The 22,577-nt window shown below is 36.8% G+C and overlaps 1 protein-coding gene across 1 annotated transcript in view; it reads right to left on the bottom strand.

The window, feature by feature from the left end:
- HECW1 (HECT, C2 and WW domain containing E3 ubiquitin protein ligase 1) overlaps positions 1-22,577 on the bottom strand; it is a 486,667-nt gene that overhangs the window by 149,646 nt on the left and 314,444 nt on the right. The window contains exons 7-10 of the mRNA XM_006925348.2: positions 9,740-9,882; positions 5,795-5,895; positions 1,781-2,244; positions 871-1,732 (exon numbers count right to left, since the gene is read on the bottom strand). Of these exons, the coding sequence (XP_006925410.2) occupies positions 871-1,732; positions 1,781-2,244; positions 5,795-5,895; positions 9,740-9,882 (1,570 nt within the window). The remainder of the gene's footprint in view (positions 1-870; positions 1,733-1,780; positions 2,245-5,794; positions 5,896-9,739; positions 9,883-22,577) is intronic.

Here is a 22,577-nt window from a genome sequence, read left to right as displayed (position 1 = left end):
CTGAATTATTTCATATTGTTATGTGACTTGAACTATTTCCTCCTATGTCGCTGTCATTTGATTGGAAAATGGTTCCCAATTCTGGATAAGAAAATTAATTTTATATATGATTCCAAAGGCATGACGACAAAGGACCATCTTTAGTTAAAATACAGAATACATTTTAAAACTAAAGGTGGTAGCTTTTGAATTAGAATATTACTTGAAACAAAGCTATTTATGCATTCAGGTTATTCTTCTCTTCTATTAGAGAAAATAGACCAAAAAAAAAAAAAAAATCGAAATACCACCACCAACAAAACCAACAACAATAACAAGAACTGAACAGACAGAAATAATGAAAAATATGTGTAGGCTATCCTTATCCATATCTACGTAGACAGGCTAATTAAAGTCTAAAACAGAGGTAAAATGTTCTTCAACTTACATAAAAATTTATTGCTAACCTTTAGTAAGTTTTGGGAAGTCAGCAGATATGTAAACACTATCCACCTAATAATGATGTTTATTTCTGCTTATATCAACCATATGATACTAACTCTGATGCTCTAATCGGAGCCAAGATAGGAAGGGTAACATGTACACTAACCATTTCTGGTGCTTTGTTAAACAGAGAAGCACACATACAAGTGCATGCTCACATGTGTGAACTAGCTGTAATTCTTGGTGTATATCTAAGAGGTGGTGGGGTTTCAGCTATTCATAATCACGAAAACTTACACACACAAATATATATAGGACAGGCATGCACATTGCAGCAGTATACCATTTGGGAACTGATCCTCTTAACCCTTGTTTTTAAACCATTTTGGTAAGACCTGTGTCTCTCTGGTGGTCCTATTTTCATTCTGATCAGCTTTGAGGTCTAACCTTCTCTCCGATTGCTTGGCCCTGCCATGGGGAACTCCAGACGGTCAGTGGCTCTTGCCATGCTCCCAGCAGGGGTTGCTGGCTGGTCTTGCCATGGCCCAGGTCCATTTAGAGATTCTGGGTCCAGCTCCGGGCTCTGCACGGAGTCGGGCACCGACTCGAACGCGCTGTTCTCCTCCTCATCATCATCTTGCGAGGAGAAGACGGTGCTCTCGGAGATCTTGGCACTGTCCACGGAGGAGAAACGAGTATGACTGGCGAACCTGCTACTATTGTAGCAGGAGGGGCTGTAGCAAGAGGCGCTATAGCAAGAGCTGCTGTAGCAAGATGTGCTGTAGCACGAGGAGCTGTAGCAGGAGGGGCTACAACAGGACATGTCACAGCCTTCACAGTTGTGGTCCCCGCCTTGCCTGGGGCTGGAGTCGCTCTCACTCCCGGTGCTTGGGAGCAGGTCACCATCAGGGACCGGGCTGTTGGCTAAACCGGAGTGGGTAGGGGGCACCATACTAGGAGTAGCCCCCTCCGGGTCCTCTCTACCCTCTTCCAGGGCAGGTGGCTCAGCAGCTACCGTGTCTACCTCACTGAGCCCATCCTTCTCAGAGGTGTTCTTGAAGGTGGACTCTTCCTCAGCACTGTTATTGTCTGTGGCGCTGCTGCCCTGAGCCGAGGGCATACTGTGCAGGAGGGTGTGGATGCGAATGTAGTGTGTCCGTGGGGTCTCTGGGTTGCCGCAGGAGGATGCAATCACGGTCTCCAGCTCCGACACAGGCAAAGAGCACGGCCTGCTCTTTCTCTTCACTGAGGCGCGCAGCTGCAGGCTGTCCTCCAGCTGCCCAAGGGTAGACACATCCTGCTCCTCTTCCTGCTCCTCCTCCTTCTCTTCCTCCTCCTCCTCCTCCTCCTCCAACACTTGTCTCTTTTCCTCCTCCTGCCCCCTAGCCAAGCTCTCTGTTAACACTTCCTCTGCCACAGGATCCCCATTGCTGCCTGGAGTTTCATTGTCCTCCAGCAGCCCTGGTGGAGGTAACTCCCTTCCCAGGTCCAGCCCCTTGGCTAGCTCTTCCTCACTCAGGATGTCTTCTTGCCCCAGGCCCGAGGTCTCTCCAGCCTTGTCAGGTCCCATAGAGACTGTGTGGTCGCCTCCTGCCTCAATGGTACCTGCCTCTTCCTCTACCAGTTTGGCAAGCTCCAGACTCTCCTTCTGGACAGTGTCCACAGCACTGCCCTCCCTTGGCTGCTCTGGCTTCAAGCTCCCGAGGGACTCTGGTACATAGTGAAGAGGCTCCCCATGGCTGCTTGCCACCAGGTTGTTCATGGGACTGTCCTGAATTTCTGCTGACTCAGCTTCCATACTCAGGGAAATCTCTTCATCATCTGCAAATATAGAGGAAAACTCCATGTCATTTCTTCTATAAGACCTCATTTAGTGTTAGTGTACTCTGTGGGACATGGACATGTAAGCCATCCTAAGGAATTTTTGTTAGGATATTGGATGTAAGGGTTGATGAGGGCTTCTCATTGGCCAGTACTCAGCTGAAAAATTCTATAAGAATGTGTTCATCTAGAACAGCTAATCCTAAAATTTATATGGAACCACAAAAGACTTCAATAGCCAAAGCAATCTTGAGAAAACTAAGTAGAGATATCATACTCTCTGACTTCAAATTATACTACAAAGGTACAAAAATCAAAACAGTATGGTAATGGCACAAAAATAGACATATAGATCAATGGAATAGACTAGAATGCCCAGAAACAAATTTTCACTTATATGATTAATTAATCTATGACGACAGAGGCAGGAATATACAATGGGGTAAAGACTGTCTCTTCAATAAGTGGTGCTGGGAAAACTAGACAAATACATGCACAAAAATGAAACTGGACCACCTTTTTATATACAAAAATAAACTCAACATTTTTTAGAGTTTAAATTTCTTTTTTAAAGACTTAAATGTAAGACCTGAAACCATGTAACTCCTAGAAGAACACCTAGACAGTAAACTCTTTGACATTTGCCTTTCCAATACCTTTTTGGGTATGTTTTCTTGGGAAAGTTCAACAAAAGCAAAAATAGGCAAAAGGGGCTACATCAAACTAAAAAGTTTTTTCACAATAAAGGAAACCATCATCAAAACGAAAAAGACAAGCTACAGAACAGGAGAAAATTTTTGTAAATGATATATGTGATAAGGGGTTAATATCTAAACTATATAAACTACTTATACAACCTAACATAAAAAATCAAGCAATCTAATTAAAAAATGGGCAGAGGACCTGAATAGACATTTCTCCAAAGAGTACAGGTGGCCACAGACATATAAAAAGATGCTTAACATTGCTAATCATCAGGGAAATGCAAATCAAAACCACGATAAGATAGCATCTCACACCTGTCAGAATGGTTATCTTCAGAAAAAAACAAGAAATGACAGTGCTGGCAAGGATGTGAAGAAAAGGGAACCCTCAAGCACTGTTAGTGAGATTGTAAATTGGTATAACTACTATGGAAAAAAGTATGGAGATTTCTCAAAAAATTAAAAATGGGACTGCTATATGACCCAGCAATACCACTTCTGGGTATTTATCTGAAGAAAACAAAAATGCTGTGTTCAGCAAGTGGTAAATCCTGCCACATCCAGCACAGTCCTGGAAAATAATCCTGAGTGGGAATGGTGGGAGATTGAGAAAGAAAGAAGACAGAAAGCTGGGGTCGGGAGGCCCAAATATCCACTGATGATGGAATAGAGAGTGATTTTATTTTTGCAAGTTGCTTTTATACAAGAGCATACATTTGCTGGCTAAAATAAGATTATCCCCACCCAACCTACACATTCTACTATAATCATTTGCATTTTCGTAGATTATCCCCACCCTACACACCCTGCTATAATTATTTGCATTTCAACACCACATTGTTCATTGTTCTCTGATCAGTTCCTCCTTCTCCATTCTTAGGAGGATTCGTGGAGGTGAGGCAACCCTTGGTTGGTCTCATAGACTGCAAGGAACTTGTCAGCTTACAACCTGCTCTCCACACAAAAACACTAATTCAAAAAGATATATGCACCCGTATATTCATTGCAGCATTATATAATAGATAAGATATGAAAGCTATCCAGATGTCCATTGGTAGATGAATGAATAAAGAAGATGTGGTATATATACACAATAGAGTATTACTCAACAATAAAAAAAAAAATGAAATCTTCTCCAATGAAAATGAAATCCAACATGACTGGGCCTAGAGGGTATTATGTTAAATGAAATAAGTCAGAGAAAGACAAAACCATATGATTTTATTATATGTAGAATCTAGCCAAACAAAACAAATAAGACAAAAAAGAAAAATATCAATAGATATACAAAACAAGTTGGTAGTTGTCAAAGGGGAGGGAATAGGAGGATGGGGATAGGTGAAAGGATTGAAAAAAAAAAGGCTAGTCTCCCTCCCAAGTGCTTGATCCTATTCCCCTTATTGTGAACATATGATTTATTGTCTGAACAGGGACATGATTGAGAGTAAAAGGGGGCATTAATAGTAAAGTCAGGACAACAGGCAAAAATAGGACTGTCCTGCAAAAACTTAGGACAAAAAAAGAATAAGTTCTTATTGTGTTAATGACAATTTGCAGTCATAATATATTTCTGAATTCTGTTTCAAGGGAATTCAATTTTTGGTTAAAATTCCACTCAATAATCTCCAAATCTTAATGCTACCCTAGTTCTAGGCACATAGTAGGTACTCAACAATGTGTCCTACTTGGAAGACTTCAGAGATGGGGGAGGGCTGTTTACAAGTTCCTTGCTGATCTCAGGCAAAGTTAATTATACTTTTCAGCATATTTTGTATGACTGGGTCCCCTAGAATGGCAGAATGGGTAAGTTGGGTTCTTAGGCAACTAGGGAGTAGAAAAGAGCTAGATAATGGAAGAAACCAGTCATTCAGACTAAAAGCCTTCCAAGATTTGGAGATTATTGAGTGGAAGATTAACCAAGTCTCCACACCAAGCAACTATTCAAGGAGTTGCAGCTACAGTTTACCTCTATCTCCCCCAGATGTGAACTTCCCATTTCAAACACACTAGCACAATAAGGCTGTCCTTACTGATATAACTGAAGGAAGAGTCAGTTTTATTCTCAGAATACAGAAAGGTTAAAATTGAAAGATAAAAACAGTCAGGTGTTTTCTTACAATCTGCATCGTATATTGGGCATAGAAAAGTGAAACTAGAGCTTAATGAGTGAGCAGTGATAAACTTCAGACACTGAGTTCTCAAAGGCATCATTAGCTTTAACAGCAACTCATAAGTGACCTAGGAGAACCAAACAATTTTCAGCATGATCTATACTTAGTGTGAAGGTTGTAAGAGAAGAGCAAAGTGTTATTAGAGGCCTCTCATCATTCTTATTTGGAAATATGTTTTGCCATGAAAAACTGAATGCTGTTTGATTGAAGTTTTCTGTTCAATTTATAGTTTTAATTTTTTCTTGTGGTATTGTAAAAATTTCATTGTGCATAGTTCTTTAACAACATGACATGTACCAAATTTATTCATGTTCACATTTCTTCATTCATTCATTTATATATGCAATGATTAAACATCTATTGAGCACTTCTGATGTGGGTGCTGGAAATAAAATAATAAATTAGATATCACTCTATGCCCACGTTGGCCTTGTTGTCAATCCCCACTTCACTGTCTAACCCTCTACCTTCTGGTCACCACAATGAAAAGGACCCTCTCTATCAAGGGGACAGGAACCTGGCTTCCAGATGAGATCACTGACTGCTAGGTCTCAAATGGAAAAGATGGAGAATCATAAAACCTAGGAAATGTCTGGACAGAACCATGGTTATTATGTTTAAGAGAAAGATATCATGCCATGACATGAAGCTAGGATAAATTCATGCTGAAAATACCTGGGTGGATGGAGGAAGTGATCTCAAATCGGAATTGCAGCTGTCCACTAACATGATCTGTTGGAAGCCTGCGTCCAAGTGTGTAGCTGACCACTCTATCCCTAGAAGAAAATAAGCACCATCACGGATCTGGTCAATACCTCTTCTTTTAAAGACCATAAAGCAGATGATGCCCAGGGAAGCCCTGCTATTAAAATCTGCTCAGGTACCTATGAGATGGTCCTAAGGTAAAGACAGGAATGTACATCTGATCAATAGCAATGAAGAACTTTAAGAATATTCTTATCAAATATTCTAAAAGGAGTCACCAAAATACAGCCCATGAGTCAAATCTGGCTCACCATCCGTTTTTGTATGGCCATGAGATTTTTACATTTTTAAATAGTTGCAGAAAAAGCAAAAGAAAAGTAATATTTTGTGACATATGAAATTTATATGAAATTCAAATTTCAGTTTCCACCAATGAAAATTTTATTGTAACACAGCTATGCATATTAGTTTACATATTGTCTAGGGCTGCTTTCATGATGCAAATGATAGAGTTGAATAGTTTGGACAAAGACCTTATGACCTACAAAGCCTGAAATATTTACTACTGGACCATTTACAAAGTTTTTCAACCTGTGTTCTAAAGAAAAAAAGACATGGATATCTTTGCTTGCTTTTTCTGTGCATGTTGACATTTTCCAAATATACCCTTAGTAATGGACAGTGCTAGCAACAGATTCATGTCTTGCAGTATATATACATAATGTCTAAGAAAGGATGCTGTCATGGTTACTGGAGACATTGCAGAATGCTTCAGATAGGGACCTGTTGCAGGATGGAGCAGAGCAAGACTTGTGTGCTGGTTTCACTGGCTTGTGACTTCCAATTACACCTACTCCAGGGTCCCACACAGATACCCTGAAACTCTCACCTGGATTCTGGCACCATCCTCTCTGTCCACTCAAGGTAATTTCTTAATTCCTGAGAAGAAAATTATCCAGGGGAATCAACCTGAAACTTTGCTTTTATAGTTTCATCAATATGTAGCTTCAGCAGAATACACTAACCCTTACTTTGGCCTAAACAGAAAGAGTAACTGCCTTGAGATATTCAGGAATTAATAAATCTTGTGTTTCCAGTAATAACAAGGACATATTTCAAAACCAACTGTTACTCAGATGATTCTGTATTAATTCCATTTATTTATTTGTGACATTCAAATAAAAAGATAAATCACTGGTTGATAGTGTTTTAATGTTTCTTTTTTGGAAAATATCAGTGCTATGAAACAAACAACATATATTCCAATGGTCCACTGACTTAGTATTTTTCTTTGGTAAGCCATGGTTTAGTGTTTGAACTTCCTTGGAAGTCCATTAAATAAAGCATTATGTGAAGGAAAAATAGAATGAGCCATACTGTTTATTTATAAAGGGTTTTATATTATGAAGTAGGTCTGCTATGATCATGAAAGATAATCCTGATAGTTGAAATCAGGAGAAGCCTAAAGACAGTCAGACAATGAAACAAAAATTAAATTTATTATGCTTTGCATTTGCTTTATAGACTTTTTTCCTTTGTTTTTCACCACATTATCAACAAATATTTTTTTAGCCTGTGCCATGGAAAAAGTGCTGCAGTTGATACAAAGCATGTAAATGATAGTCCCTGCCTTAAAATAGCTTATATCTGGCTGAGAGTATAAAGCAAGACCACTAAATATGGTTCAAGGTAGCCAGTGGTATTTCTAACATGAAGCTGAGGTGGTTGAGGTTAGAGGACTTCAGAAGAGGCAGGGGCCCAGCTGAGGGCTGAGAAGTTATAGGTGAAGGAATCAAGGGAGCATTGAAAATGAGAGTGCACTTATGACTGGAGAGGAGGGAAGAGGAGCAAATGTCTGAAGGCAGGGAGATGGCGAGTGAAGATGCAGCAAAGGTTTTCAAAGCAATGCATTGAGGGAGAGAGGATATGGGGGTTGTATTTGTGGAAGGAAGAGGGAAGCTGTGGTGTGAAGTGGATTTGCTTTTGTTTTGGATGCACCCTGAGGTTCTGCCATGGCCCAGGCCTGACTGGCCACTGCTTCAGTGGTCATCACCCCAAAGCCTTTTTTCTACATTGGGACACCTCTAGTATGGACAGCATTGCAGAAGTGGTCTCCATGGTCTGTGGAAAGCAGCAGTCCTTGAAGGAAGATTTGCTCACCTCAGACCTCAGGGAGTGATCTATTATTCCATCAGAGGTGGTAAGAGGAAAGCACCTGTGTTGCTTCCTCTTAGATAGCATTTAAGCTCAATTATACTCTAATATGTGTTTCTCCTTTTTCTTATGTGGTAAGAACACTGTGGGAAAATCATAGCTATCCTTGTTCTGGTAGGGGAGGTGTTCTGGCAGGACAATTAGGTAAAGAAAAGAGGCAACAGCTTTGGTATATGAAAAGTGTTCAACATGGAAGAGCTTATGGGTTCTTTCTGTGGTTGTAGTGAGCACAGGGAGGGAAGTTCAGTTCAATAGACACAAACTGAATTTCTAATACACATTAGACAGCAGTGTGCTCAGTACTGGGGTATAAAGAATTCTACCTATACCTTCTTTAAGTCTTCCAGTGCACCCTCTAGCAGAGGTGTTACAGCTATGAAAGAAGACAGTAGGAGAGAGAAGAGAAATGAAAAGTATGGTCAATGATAAACTTGAAAATTGGTCCCAGGAACCTTTCGAGGTGCCTGTTGCAGGGGAGGGCATTTGGACGTTGAAGAGAGACAGACGTGGATTTGAACTCTGGCTGCATTTCCATTACTAATTAGCCTACCTAAATCACAAATAGGTAATTATTTATCTTACTTAAGCATATGAATTCGCATATGGAGGAATGATGATAGTACCTCAGTCCCAGCTCACAAAGAAGACTAAATTAAATAACAATTATCACAAGGAATACCATTCCCTTCTGAGTTCCTACTATGTGCCAGGAGCTGCTTTATATTCTTTATGTACATGTTTTGTTTGTTTATTTGTCTTGTTTAATCCTTATAGCCATGAATAGAAAGGGCAAACACTGTTTGACACATGGCTGTAACTCCATGATGTCAGCTCCCCTTGACTTGAGAGTTAACAGCATGTCTTTGTACATACAGCTGCACATGTGCTATAATGCTCTAATTAAATGTCCTTGTGGTAACCGTTAGTGAATTCAAAGTTCTTCTGAAAAATTAAGACACTTGGAGATTCTGCATCATCTTTCTCATTCCTTTGATATCATTCTAAGAGTCGCATTGTATTGAAGCATATGTTTATGGCCAGAGAGCTATACCTAGTGTTTTCAAATATAGCTGCTATTACCTAAGAAAATACATATTATATGTAAGGTTTTATCTGCTCAAGGTTCACTTTAATGAGAACCATGAATGGACATGAATGTAAAAGATATAAAACACAGAAATATATTTTATATACAACTAAATTATGTGAGCAATATAACTGCTGTCGTTCAATGAGAATTCATGCTTTTAAAATTTCATACATATTATTTAGCATATTCTTATAAATACTAGAGTTTTCTAAGGTACCCTAATAACCCAGCATTTCATCTTGTTATGGAACTGTCACAAATGATTAAATCCTATACACAAGGCAAGCATACAAATGAAATAATATTCTTCATAGTAAAACAAATTTTAATTTCTACCTGTATAAAAAAATTCTCTATTAAAGGCTTCTTTCAACATTGTGTCTTAGAATTTTTATTATCTTGCATCACTAACCAGTGATACACAAACAAGGGGAAAGGAAAAGGTTTGTTTAATTTAATATTGTGGCTCGAGTATCACAATGAGAGAAGCCAAGGAAATTACCACCATCATTTTAGTTTGAGTCTCTTTGAGACTATATTGTTGCAGCTTGAGGGCTCTTTAGCCTGCTGGCTGAAGCCTAATGATACTGAGGTCTCAATCACATGTTTACCCTATAGCGTGTCTTTCCAGGAGTCTCTGAACTGGCATCGAAAGCTTTCCCAAGAAGCGCTTGATGATAGGGCGGCTCTTGGCAAACTTGTCCTTCACCTCAATTTCCAGCACATCAGTGGGCAATGACACAAAGCTGAATTGCTGCAATGAAATAATATGTCACATCAATTAACTGAGAGGTGTGAGGTCTGGCCAATTTCCAGTCTATTTGCCTTGGATGAAGTTATTGTAAAACATCCCAGTAGCAACATATATTATCAAGGTCTTAGAAATTCTGCAAGCCATGTTTATTCCATAAATAAATAATGGCAACAATGAAGTGCTCCTTCAGTGCTTAAAAGTAAGATTATTTTCTAAGACTCAAATAATAAAATCAACTCACCTTAAAAAGAAAGAATGCTACTCAGGCCTCACCATACGTGACTAAACGTATTAACACACTTAAAGTAAGAAAAAGCACAAACTCACATGTAATTAAGAAAATGCACTTTAATTCAACAACTCAAGATATTTTTTTTCATTATTAGAATGACAAAGATTTAAAAAGATTAACAATACCCCACGTTCTTGAGAGTGGGAAAAGACAAGAACTCCCACACTGTATCAATGGGAATGTAAATTCATTTGAACTTTGGGAAGGGAATAGGCAGTATTTATTGTCATTTAAGCTGCAGATCCCCTTTAAAGCAGAATTCTACTTCTAGGAATTTTCCCTCTGAATTAGCTTGCACAAGTGTGCAAAGTATATATTTTATAGGGATGTTTATCAGAGTATTATTAACAACAGCAAAAGACTAGAATAGAGAGGCCAAACATGTTTATCAATAGGAAACCAGCTAAATGAAGAATCTTAAATCTTTGAAACAGAGAACTCTGCTGTAATTAACAAAGGAAATATGCACTGGCATGAAAAGATACTTGACAAACTAAGTGAAAAAGCAAGGCATAGAAGAATATGAAGAGTGAGATTCCATTTGGACTTTGACTGCAGAGAAAATGCCTGGAGGGGTACATTCCAAGCTGAACTTTTAATTTTCATTATAAATTAGTTTTAGTTTACTTTTATACAATTCCTAAGAACCAATCATTCCTGGTACTGACAAAACTGACTTTATGGACATGCTAAGCCTGAGGATCAAATCCTCTAAGAAGACCTGAGTGAGGATCTAGCCCCCATAACCATCTCAGGTCCTCAAAATTTCTATAATTTGGTACAATAATTCCATTGTGAAGTGTATTATAATGGATCTCCTAATCTAAATGCTCAACAATAGGCTAGGTACATTATAGTATGTGCATATGATTCAATAGCTTATAATTTTCTAAATTATAATAACATATTATGATTATACATATGTATGCAATTACAGTCACAACACGCTAAATGATAAGATAGAAAAATACTTCTTTTACAATGCTAGGTGATAAGAGCAGGAAACATATAATTCATAATCACAAAAATATAAATGATATGAATAGAAAAAAGACGGGAAAGAATTACAAGTGTTTTTCTTTTTCTTTTACTTTTCTGCTGTTCTGCATCAAACCTTCTTTCCTTCTTTTTCCCAGTCCCAACCTCGTTGCTAAGCCTTAACAACAAGTGAGGTGACTGAGAGAAAGGTTAGCCTCATTCCAAGGGTCCAAATTAGAAGAGAACACACAATGCTTGCTGGTTTTCACCAGCTTTTATTAAATTTAAAAAAAAAATTGTATTCATTATGCAAATTTCCTTATGACTTAAGTCAATTAGCATTTTCTCATCAAAAACATCCTAAATTGATACATTTATAGATACAGAAACCTCACATTTCAGATTTCCAGCATAGTTCTTTTTCCAAGAAATTTAATTTTAGGGAAGGCAATTCATTAAGTGTCAAATTAAATATGATTTATTTTATTTTTTTCTAAGACAGTCTATTGAAACCTGACATTAAGAATGTATCTGTACACCTGAAAATTATATAATTGTATTAATCAATGTTACTCCCAATAAACTTAATTAAAAATTAAAAAAAGAAGAAATGAACTATACCAAAGTTAATCACACTAAGACTATGTCAAACTAATATTTTAATATAGAACTAAAAAATGGATCTAGGGAGATTCTGGCATGTAATAAAATTAATCCAATAATATATCTATTTTATTTAAAAAGAATGTATCTGCAGTATTTGCCACATTTTTGTTATAGATCTCAAAATAAATTTAACATCCAAATATTCACTTTACTGCATGTCAGAGCCTCTAATTACTAAAGGAATTTGTTTGGTAGCACTAATAAAAAAATAAACATTAAAACATATATTCTACTATAAATTAACATACAGCAATAAAGCAACATTTAGGCTAGTTAACTTTCAACTGTATAATAAAAATTTCCTCTATTATTAAACATTTATTTTTATTTTCATTTTATTCCCGTCTTCCCACCCTCCCCCTCTTTGCAACCTCCAGTTTGTTCTCTATTTCTATGGGTGTTTTTTAGTTTAGTTTTGTTTATTTATTTGTTATGTTTGTTTAGATTCCACATATAAGGGAAATCATATGGTATTTGCCTTTCTCCAACTTATTTCCCTTAGCATAATACCCTGTAGGTTCATCCATGTTGTCACAAATAGCAAGATTTCATTTTTTTTTCATTGCTGAGTAATATTCCAGTGTGTGTGTGTGTGTGTGTGTGTGTGTGTGTGTGTGTACACACGCACACATCATCTCTCATCTTTATCCATTCATCTATTGATGGGCATCTAGGTTGCTTCCATATCTTGGCTATTACTAGTAATGCTTCAATGAACATAGAAGTGTACATATCTTTTTGAATTAGTGTTTCTATTTTCTTCTGATAAATACCTAGAAGTGGAATTACTGTCTATTTTTAATGATTTGAGGAATCTCCATACTGTTTTCCATAGTGGCTGCACTAATTTACAACCCTACCAAGAATGTAGGAAGGTTCTCTTGCAGTAAAGTGACATGCAGTAAAGTGAATATTTGGATGTTAAATTTATTTTGAGATCTATAACAAAAATGTGGCAAATACTGCAGATACATTCTTTTCTTTTTAAATAAAATAGATATATTTTTGGATTAATCATATTATATGCCAGAATCTCCCCAGATCCACATCTTCACAAACATTTGTTTGTTGATTTATTGATAGTGGCCATTTTGGCTGTTATGAGGTGATATCTCATTGTGGTTTTGATTTGCATTTCTCTAGTGATTAATGACATTGAACATCTTTTCATGTCTGTTGGACATATATATGTCTTCCTTAGAGAAATGTCTATTCGAGTCCTCTGCCCATTTTTTTTTAATTGGATTATGTGTGGGAGTTTTGGTGTTAGTTGTATGAATTTCTTATATATTTTGGATATTAACCCTTTATTGAATGTATCATTTGCAAATGTCTTCTCCCATTCAGTAGATATTTTTTAAAATTTTGCTGATGGTTTCCTTCACTGTGCAAAAACTTTTTAGTTTGATATAGTCCCATTTGTTTATTTTTTGTTTTGTTGCATTTTCTCTAGGAGACACATCTAGAGAAATTTTGCTAAGAATGATGTCGAGAATTACAAGTTTTAATAGCAGTTTAATAAAGTAAAATCATATTTTTCTCCATTTCTTTTTCTGACTACCAAATGTTATTTTCATAATGAAAACCTTAATTACCTTTATTAAAACAAGAGTATTTCTGGCTACAGCAGCCTGCATGGGACATTGAAGTCAGTTTATCAAAACACACTCTGAAACTTGGTGGCAACTCCTGAGTTCTTTCTTCCTTCCACAAGGTGTCTTTCTCAGCTTATATTCACATGCTTGCCCCTCCATTCCAGGCATCAACATCCCCCCACCAGGTCGTTATCTCCATGCCCCAGTTATTGAAGTCTATGTAAATCTCTAGCTAGGTCAGGTTCTTTCAAGAACAAGTGAGCAGTTCTGAAAATATAAACGTCTGTCTATTCATGAGCAAGCTATTTGCACCCGTGAACCTAGGCCCAGGGTGATAGATTTTACCTGGCTGCCTCTGCTTACGTCACTTTTAATTCAAGCCTCTGAACAGCTTTTGAAGTGAGGTAAACTTGGCTTTTATTCTTAGCTCTGCACATCTAAGCTGTTGGTTCTCTCATTCATAACCTCTCTGAACCTCAGCTTCTTCAAAGGTAAACTGGGAAATAAGGCTGATGCCATGTTAGATTAAACTGCATTCTTCTCTCTCCATTCCTGTTCTATATAGACCCTACCTGCCCTGTTCTTTACTATCTCCTCCTTTTGATTGTCTAATTATTGGACTTCTTCACATTTTTTAAGTTAGCTGGCCCTTACTGGCCAATAGTTCTGTACAGCTATTTGTAGTAATCCATAAGGATTGGTTCACACAAACAAAAGCTATAATTTTCCTACTCTGAATAATCACTCTGGCTTTCTGTTCAGAGAATTGGCCTTATTATTGGTCAAAAGAGAAATCTGTGACCTATATAAGCAAAAGATTAAAAAAAAAATTTGTTATTGCTCCAAGCCCTCTGATGTTTTTGGAATTTTTATCTCCATGTATCCTAGTTCCCCCATAAAAGAAACCAATGTGATAAATAAAAGAGCCAGTCTCAGACATTCTTAGGGGTCTAAAGTTTGGCTGTTTCCCATTTCATTCTCTTCTGTCTGCTTGTGAGCATCTAAGAGCAACTTTAACACATGCTTGGACCAACCAATAAATATATGGCTCTTTATAGCTGCATAAGTTATGAAATTATCCTAAACAAAGAAACTCCTGGTGTCTCAAGGGTCAGAGTGTAAATTTCCAAAGACCATTTTTCCGTTAGAGCATTGGATTATGAATTCTCTTTCTTGGCTGCATTTTAGGCACTAACTGTCAGAACTCTTACAATTGGACAGCATTTGCAGGAAGAAAGCTGTATAAGATCCAATGTAAGGGCATGAGTTGGAAAGACATACACAGTATTCTTTCAGTGTCAAGTCTGCTTTTGGTTAAAAGTAAACTTTCTTTTATTATTGGGAATCTTATTTTAGCTTTAAGCCATTGATAGATGGCACTGACTCTCATTAGAATCATCTGGAGAGCTTTCACAAAAATACCCATTATTGGGTCCCATCCTTGACTAATTAAACTAGATTTCCATTGATGTGGAGCTGATCACTTGTAGTGTTTAAAGCTTCCTGGGTTACTCTACTATGCAACCAGGTTAAAAGACCACAGTTCTGTCAGTAACAATTCATTTTGACATTGCATAATCTCATTGCTAGGAAAATATTCCTTAGATCAAATCTAAATTTTTCTTTGTGGTCCAAATATTTAGTCCCATGATTTATAACATATCTGCAAACCCCAGTTTAATTTTTTTTGTTTGGTATTTCTATTAATAGCAATAGATGATAGTGGGACTCTATGCAATAGATGCCAGTAACACACATCCCCTTCCCCAACCAAGTTGTGACAACCAAAATTGTCTTCAGACATTGCCCAAGTCCCCTGGGGAACAAAATTACCCCTGTTGAGAACCACTGATATAGGCCTAATATCTTCAATTTTCCAAAGAGATATTAGGATTGGTGTTGCAATATGTGAGGATAAATAATTTATTTTGGCTTCATTGTTAACTAATAGGTCATTTATAGAAATAAGACACTTTATTTATTATATTCCATCTTGCTTCAGAAAAGATATGAGGTAGATCTATAAACAGAACTTCCTTAAATTCAACTAACTGAAATAAAAACAAAGTAGATAACTAAAGAAAATGTTAATTGGTAATGATATAAACTGGCAGTACTTTCTTAATGGGCAATTGAGGCAGAGATTAGAAGAGTGTGGTAATAAAGAATCTCATGGCTCAGAAGAAGGAAATGTTGTCTATTCATTCACACACTTGTTGAGAATTGACTGAGCTAGGAGCTGGTGACACAACCACCATCCTTAAGTGTTGGAGTGCTGGAGCCATAGATCTCTATAAGAGCTCACAGTCTTAAGTTTCAGATAGACAATGACTAAATAGAAAAAGCTATAGTAAGAGCCCCAAAGGCTCCACCTTATGGACAGGTAGAGAGAAGAGGGGTGGCAATGGTGCTGGGGAGGAGTCTGATGGACAGATAGAGACAACTTTCCACAGGTTGAGATGCTTAACTCAGCCTTAACAAATAAATAAACATTGGCCAGATGAAGAAGGCATGAAGAATATTCCAAGGAGAGAGAGAGCAACGGGCAAGGGGTTGAAGTTCACAGAATACAAAGGTCCCTTTGGGAGCTGTGGGTGACTCACTATGTCTGGGTCATAATGGGAGTCATGTTGTGAGATGAAACTGGATAGATGTAAGATTCCATGGTGAACAGCCTCCTGGCCAGAGCTTGGACTTATCCCAAGGCATCTGGGAACAATTGAGGGATCTGAATCATGCAAATGACACATTCAGATTTTCATATTAGAGAAGTCACTGTAGTAATGCTGAGGAGGTGACCCATTGATGGTTTAGGCCTGGAAGCAGGCTCATGAAGTGAGACAAGTGAGAAAAAGAGGATGAAGCCTGGCAGGCAAGGAGGAAAGGGTGACAAATTTGGGAACTGGCTAAATGTCAATAAGAGCCATGGCATGTGGAAGAGGAAGAGACCATAAGTTCCCAAAACTGGATTCCCAAAACTGAAGGCATGTTGGAGAACTAATGGCTAGGAATAAAGAGAAGGGCTGAGTGACTGTATGTGCCAAAGTGATCAAAAAACAGAGTGGTGGAAATAGGGTGCTACATATGTAAGGATAGTAGGTTTTAAAGAGAGCTGGAGATTTTGTGATATTTTAACAAGCTCGGGGTAAGTATTGGAATGGGTAGCTGGTGATGAATGGAAGTGGAGGTCAATGAAATTTAAGAGGTCAAGGAAATTAGGATGTGAGATGAGTCATTCATGTGAACCATGATAATACAGGATAATAATGGTAGAATCTTGAGTAGAAAGGGAAGATAGTGCCACAGGTAGAAAGATCTTTACTGATCATAGCTGACAAATAATGGGACCTATTATTGCCTTAATGTACCTAAGACAATAAGGATATCAATGTGCAAGTGATACTACAATAAAAAAATGAGGATATAGTTGTAGGAAATTTAAGAGACATATTCAATATGATTTTAAAAATATTTGTACTTAGCTATTTAGGAATGGTTATGAGAAAAAGTAACCTCAGTCTGAGAGAGCAGACATATAGGGGTTCATTTATGCTTACTCATACTTATGGAAATCAAGAAAGGCTGAGAATAATTAAGTGGAGAGCAATTTTTCCCTCACCAGCAACATTATAGGGTTTATTATTAAGAAATGGTACTCTTGAAATCTTGCCATAAGAGAAGACCTGCCCTGCTAAACAGTGTGTGGCTTGCCTCTATCTTAAGAAGGACATGCTAGAGACAATACTACTGAGAGGTGAGCCTTGTAACTGTCAAGAATCTAACAGGTTTGAATTATAAAGGCTGCTTTTATAAATTTGTGATATATGGAAGGTTTATGTTTCTCCTTATGCATAAAAGCAAATGAACTGGATCTTGACTGGGCCTCTACCACCTCCATATCAAGATATGAAAATCCTCAGGCACAAAATAGCATATTATTGATTTTATTTATAGACACTGCTATCACAAAGTTAAGCTGAGATTTATTTGTGGCTAAGCAGAGTGGGAAGCAAGGTCTCTGTGTGTGAGTGTTTATAAAAATATAATATGTATTCTAGAAGAAAAAAAAAGCAGTGATCTCTCTGATATTGCTACTAGTAATTTATTTTCGGACATATCTCCTCAGGCAAGGGAAACAAAAGAAAAAATAAACAATTGGGACTATATCAAACTAAAAAGGTTTTGCACAGCGACAGAAACCATCAACAAAACAAAAAGATAACCGACTGAATGAGAGAAGATATTCACTTATGATACATCTGATAAGAGGTTAATACCCAAAATATATAAATTCAACAACAACAACAACGAAACAATCCAATTAAAAAATGGGCAGAAGATCTGAACAGATACTTCTCCAAAAAGGAAATATGGACGGCCAATAGACATACGAAAAGATGCTCAAAGTCACTAATCATCAGAAAAATGCAAATTAAAGCTACAATGAGATATTATCTCCTACATGTAAGAATGACTATTATCATTTAATCAAAGAACAAGCATTGGCGAGGATGTGGAGAAAGGGAACTCTCATACACTGGTGGTGGGGTTGCAAATTGGTACAGCCACTATGGAAAACAGTCTGGAGGTTTCTCAAAAAATTAATAATGGATCTACCTTTTGACCTATCAATTGCACTTCTGGATATTTATCCAAAGTAAACCAAAACAATAATTTGTAAAGATCTGTGCATCCCTATGTTCATTATCAAAACTTCTTGGAACTCCTTGAGATCTCTATCTTATATAAATTATTCAAAAAATTAAAAATAAAAAGAAGAAATATCTACCTAAATCATTTTCTGAGGATAAGACATCTTTGATATAAACTGTACAAGGATACTATAAGAAACAAAAATAAAAGGCATTTATTTTCATTGGTAGTTGCGAAAATCCTAAATAAAATAAGCTATCAATCAAAAAATAGCATTTATATGAAAAATACTGAAGTATATCTTCCAAGCTGAACACTACTTTTGTGACCATTCTTCGGAGATCAGGAGCCCCCTCCTTCATCATTCCTAATATTCTTCTAGAGTGTGTACGAGACTTCAGACATTCACTTTATATACTAACTTTACTTCATCTTACTTTTTGCTAAAGAATTTCTCTGGTTTCATTTTTCTCTATATCTATATTTAAATATATTTTATCTTATATCTATATTTAAATATATTTTATCTTGCTGTATTATATGTATTCTATATGTTTTAATGAACAGAAGGGATGTGAATATTTGAAAGAATATACAGGAACTGTGTGGCCTCAGATTTGGCATTTGTGTGCTCAAAGTAATACTCAGGTCACTAAGTGCCTCATATCTAAAGAGATGGGCCAACAATGGGGGCCAGACCCTCTTCTCCTCTCTTTACTACCAGGTGGCCTGTTAAGAAAATCTCTACCTCCCTTTCCCATCCTAGCCTCTCAATAATGAGACCATTATTCTCACAAAGCAAAAGGTGAGGTGATCCCCATACCCATATCATGACGCCACTTTTCAAAGGTGCTGGAGGGGGAAGAGAAAAGAGAACAGAGTATGTCTTCTTTCTACTCCAAGACCCTCAAAACATAATTCTGGTATGGTAGATAAGAGGAAAAGAGATTCAAACCGAATATGTAATTAGACTTGATTAGGTTATTTACAACTAAAAATGACTAGAAAGTTATAAAATGAGCCCAAGACATCATTAAGAGATAATTGAGCATTGATAAATGCAGTGACTGGAAGAAATTAAAACTAATTATGATATCAATCCATTGAATTGAGGAAGCTCAATTAAGAAGATTATTTATCTATCATCTATCTATTTATCTATCATTTATCTATATATCTATCATCTATCAATCTTTCTAAATGTGTGTGTGTGTAGTTTGGCAGGTATATAAAATATCTACTTCTCAAATATTCTTTCAATTTTGTTAGCTGGGTTCGAAAGCTTATTGCTAACTCCATCAAGATTTGCCTTTTACTCTTTCATGTTATCCATGGACTTCATTGTATTGCCTTTTTCAATTGCCTGTAAATCACTACAGGCAATTGTGCTGTATTACCTATGTCAGTATGTTTCTCTCACAGATACGCTAATATCCATTAATATCCATCACATACCTATTAATGCCTCTTTTAAATGTAATGTTCTTTTAGTCAAAGATGGATACAGTTAATGGTCTAAATATTTACTGTAGGATTTTTCAATATACATAATATCTTCTCATTAAAATAAAAATAAAATCTCAAAAATGTGAGATTAGCTAATTATTCACAGAATTACTATAATAATAATTTTATAATACATGAAATCAATAGCCTAAACACAGTAATTCAGTTGTTAAAAAACTGCAAATTAAAGTCATCGATAATATGACAAAAACTCTATTGATTTTCTCTGGTATTTTTAACTTTTAAAATACTGTTGTTTAACAAACAAAAAAAGACTCATAGATACAGACAACAGTATAGTGGTTACCAGAGGATAGAGAAATGGGGGAGGACAAAGAAGGTAAAGGAGGGATCAAATACAAGCTTATAAAAGAAGATTAGACTTGGGGTAGTGAGCACATTATAGAGTATATACATATCATATTATAAAGCTGTACACCTGAAATGTATAGATGATTAATCAGTGTTACCCCAATTAATTTAATAAAAATACTGTTGTTTACATTTGCTATTATTTATATTTCTTTATTAAATATTCCAAGTTAATTCCCCAAAGCACCAAAAAAAGACTGGGATAGCTAGATAAATTATAGCATGACATGACCTGTGATTTGTCTCTGGGGCATAGACATTACTTCTTGCAAGAAAAGCTAAATGTAGGCAAAGATGAGAACCTGCTCCTCGGGTCCCCAAAAGAATGGGATCACAGTTAGAGATGGGCCTTGCTGAAGTGGAATTTCAGCTGACTGAATCTCAGAATTTGACCATTTCTATTATTTGGTCCTGATTGCCTATTTTCTTTTCATTCTTTAAAATATGGCCAGTTTGTGTAGATAGGGCAAGGACAATTGCATCCCATCTCTGAACTTCCTTGGGTCATCCCCTACCTGCCTGTTCCACTATTTCCAATCCTTATCTTTCCTGGTTCCTAGATCTTCCTCTATGGTTCCATCTGTACTTGGTTTCTGTTCTTCTCAAACTTTCATGCTTGGAATTCCACTTAGATGGATTTTCCCCCAACACTAAGCCCAGCTATGATTTTTGGTATCAGCTCTAAAGTGTGTCATTAGCTTAACTAATTTCAATCAATGAAAGAGGCACTCCCAATTCCAGCTCTAATTTGTACTGTTTGCCAATTTTCTTGGTGTAAATACTCCCATCATGGCTGACTTCACTAAAAGTAGAGCTGACTTCACTAAAAGAGACGTGCACAGTGGCTCTGGTGAGCCCACATGAATGGGTTCCAGAACACCCTGATTCCATAAATGGAGGTGCTAAGTCAACCCCTCACCTAGCTCACTCTATTCTTTCATGAGAAATCAGGAGGCATTGGGTTTTATTGCTGTTCTCAAACCTCCACTTTTATCTTGTTTTCTCAGAGGTTGCAAAATGATACTAACAGACAAGGATAAGGAATGCTTTAGCTAATGGACATCAAACTGTGTGCCTCTGAGTCCTAGCCTTAATGGGTGAGCCTCAGGCATCAACTGAGAACCAGTGGCAGTACTTCTGAGAAATTCTCCTTACGTTTTTAAGTTGCTTTTCATTACTGAGTTCCTTTCATAAAAGAATTCAGCAACTGGTTTAACCAATAAAAGAACTGATTTGGTGCTTACGTGATAGTTGCCTATAACAAGAGACTTAAAAAAATTTTTTTTTAACTACTGTTTTGTATCGAGGCTGTTGGTTAGGGTTTCTCACACACTCATCACCAGTGTCAGCTTTGCATTTTGGAGAATGCTTTTCTTCCACAAATGTTATTCTTGTGTTCATGATACTTTTACTATGTCCAGGTTAAAAGTGTAATTTAATTTCTGATTAATTTACTTCTCAATTTCTACTCAATCAGGACTGAGGTTAAGAATCTATTTTAAACCTGAGTTTGGTTAAACCTCATTACGGTTGGCTGATTACAGTAATCATTTAGCAGTGTGCTTACCTTGCAGAGATCATAGGTCTTGGCCAGGTATTTTTATTTCTCCCTGGAGGATGAGGCTTTTAGCCTAACTTGGTCTGTTTGTTCTTCTCTGTCAACCAGTTTTTGGCAAATTTTCTGCCCAGTAAGTCTCATTCTTACATACTCATGATGTTGTTGGTTGATTAAATGTGATAACTGTGGTAAACAATCTATTATCACTTGGAATCTAGAAGACTACTCTAAAAGTCCAGGCCCAATCCTGATCCTTCTGAGTTTATGCCCATATTTGACTCTCCAAGTTGTCAGGGGGATATTGAAGGGACCCAGTAGACAAAAGTGAGGGATAATGGCTAATTATATATATTTATCCACCATTCTCCATATTCACTGCCATCATTCTGGTCCAAGCGTCATTGTCTCCCACCAAGCTTCTGCAATTGCCTTCTAACTGATGCCCCTTCTCCCTATCCTCCTATCTCCAACCCCCACCCTACCCCCAGCATCAACAGAGTCTGAGTCTTATTTCTTCCACACTTTATCAGCATTAAGAATTACTGATCTTCATTTTAGGCATTCTGATAGATGTGCAGTGGTATCACACAGTACTTTTAATTTTTAGACATGAACGACCATTTAAGTAGAACATCTTTTCATATGCTTGTTTAACAGGCACTTCATTCTTTGTGAGGTGCCTGTTAAAGTCTTTGGTTCATTTTTCTTAGTTTCTGCCCTTCTCTTTTGTTTTTGTAGGAGTAATATGTACATTCTAGATACTAATTAATTGCTATTTAGATATAGCTCAAAAACACTTCCTACTCTGTGGTGTGCTCTTAACGTAGAGCTTTATGAATAGAGGTTTTTAACTTGATTATTTTAAAGGGTAGCTTTTTTCCCCATCTTTATTAAAATATAATAGACAACTATTTGCTTGTATTTACATTGTACAATTCAATGAGTATTTTTTTACAATTATAGTTGGCATACAATGACATATCAGTTTCAGTTGTATAGCATAGTGATCAAGATCTACATAACTTGCAAAGTGATCACCCCACTAAATCTAGTACTGCTGTTCCCGTTACATAGT

This window comes from Pteropus alecto, unplaced genomic scaffold, assembly GCF_000325575.1.
Source record: "Pteropus alecto unplaced genomic scaffold, ASM32557v1 scaffold109, whole genome shotgun sequence".
Classification (NCBI taxonomy): Eukaryota; Metazoa; Chordata; class Mammalia; order Chiroptera; family Pteropodidae; genus Pteropus; species Pteropus alecto.
This window is presented reverse-complemented; position numbering and strand designations above follow the sequence as displayed.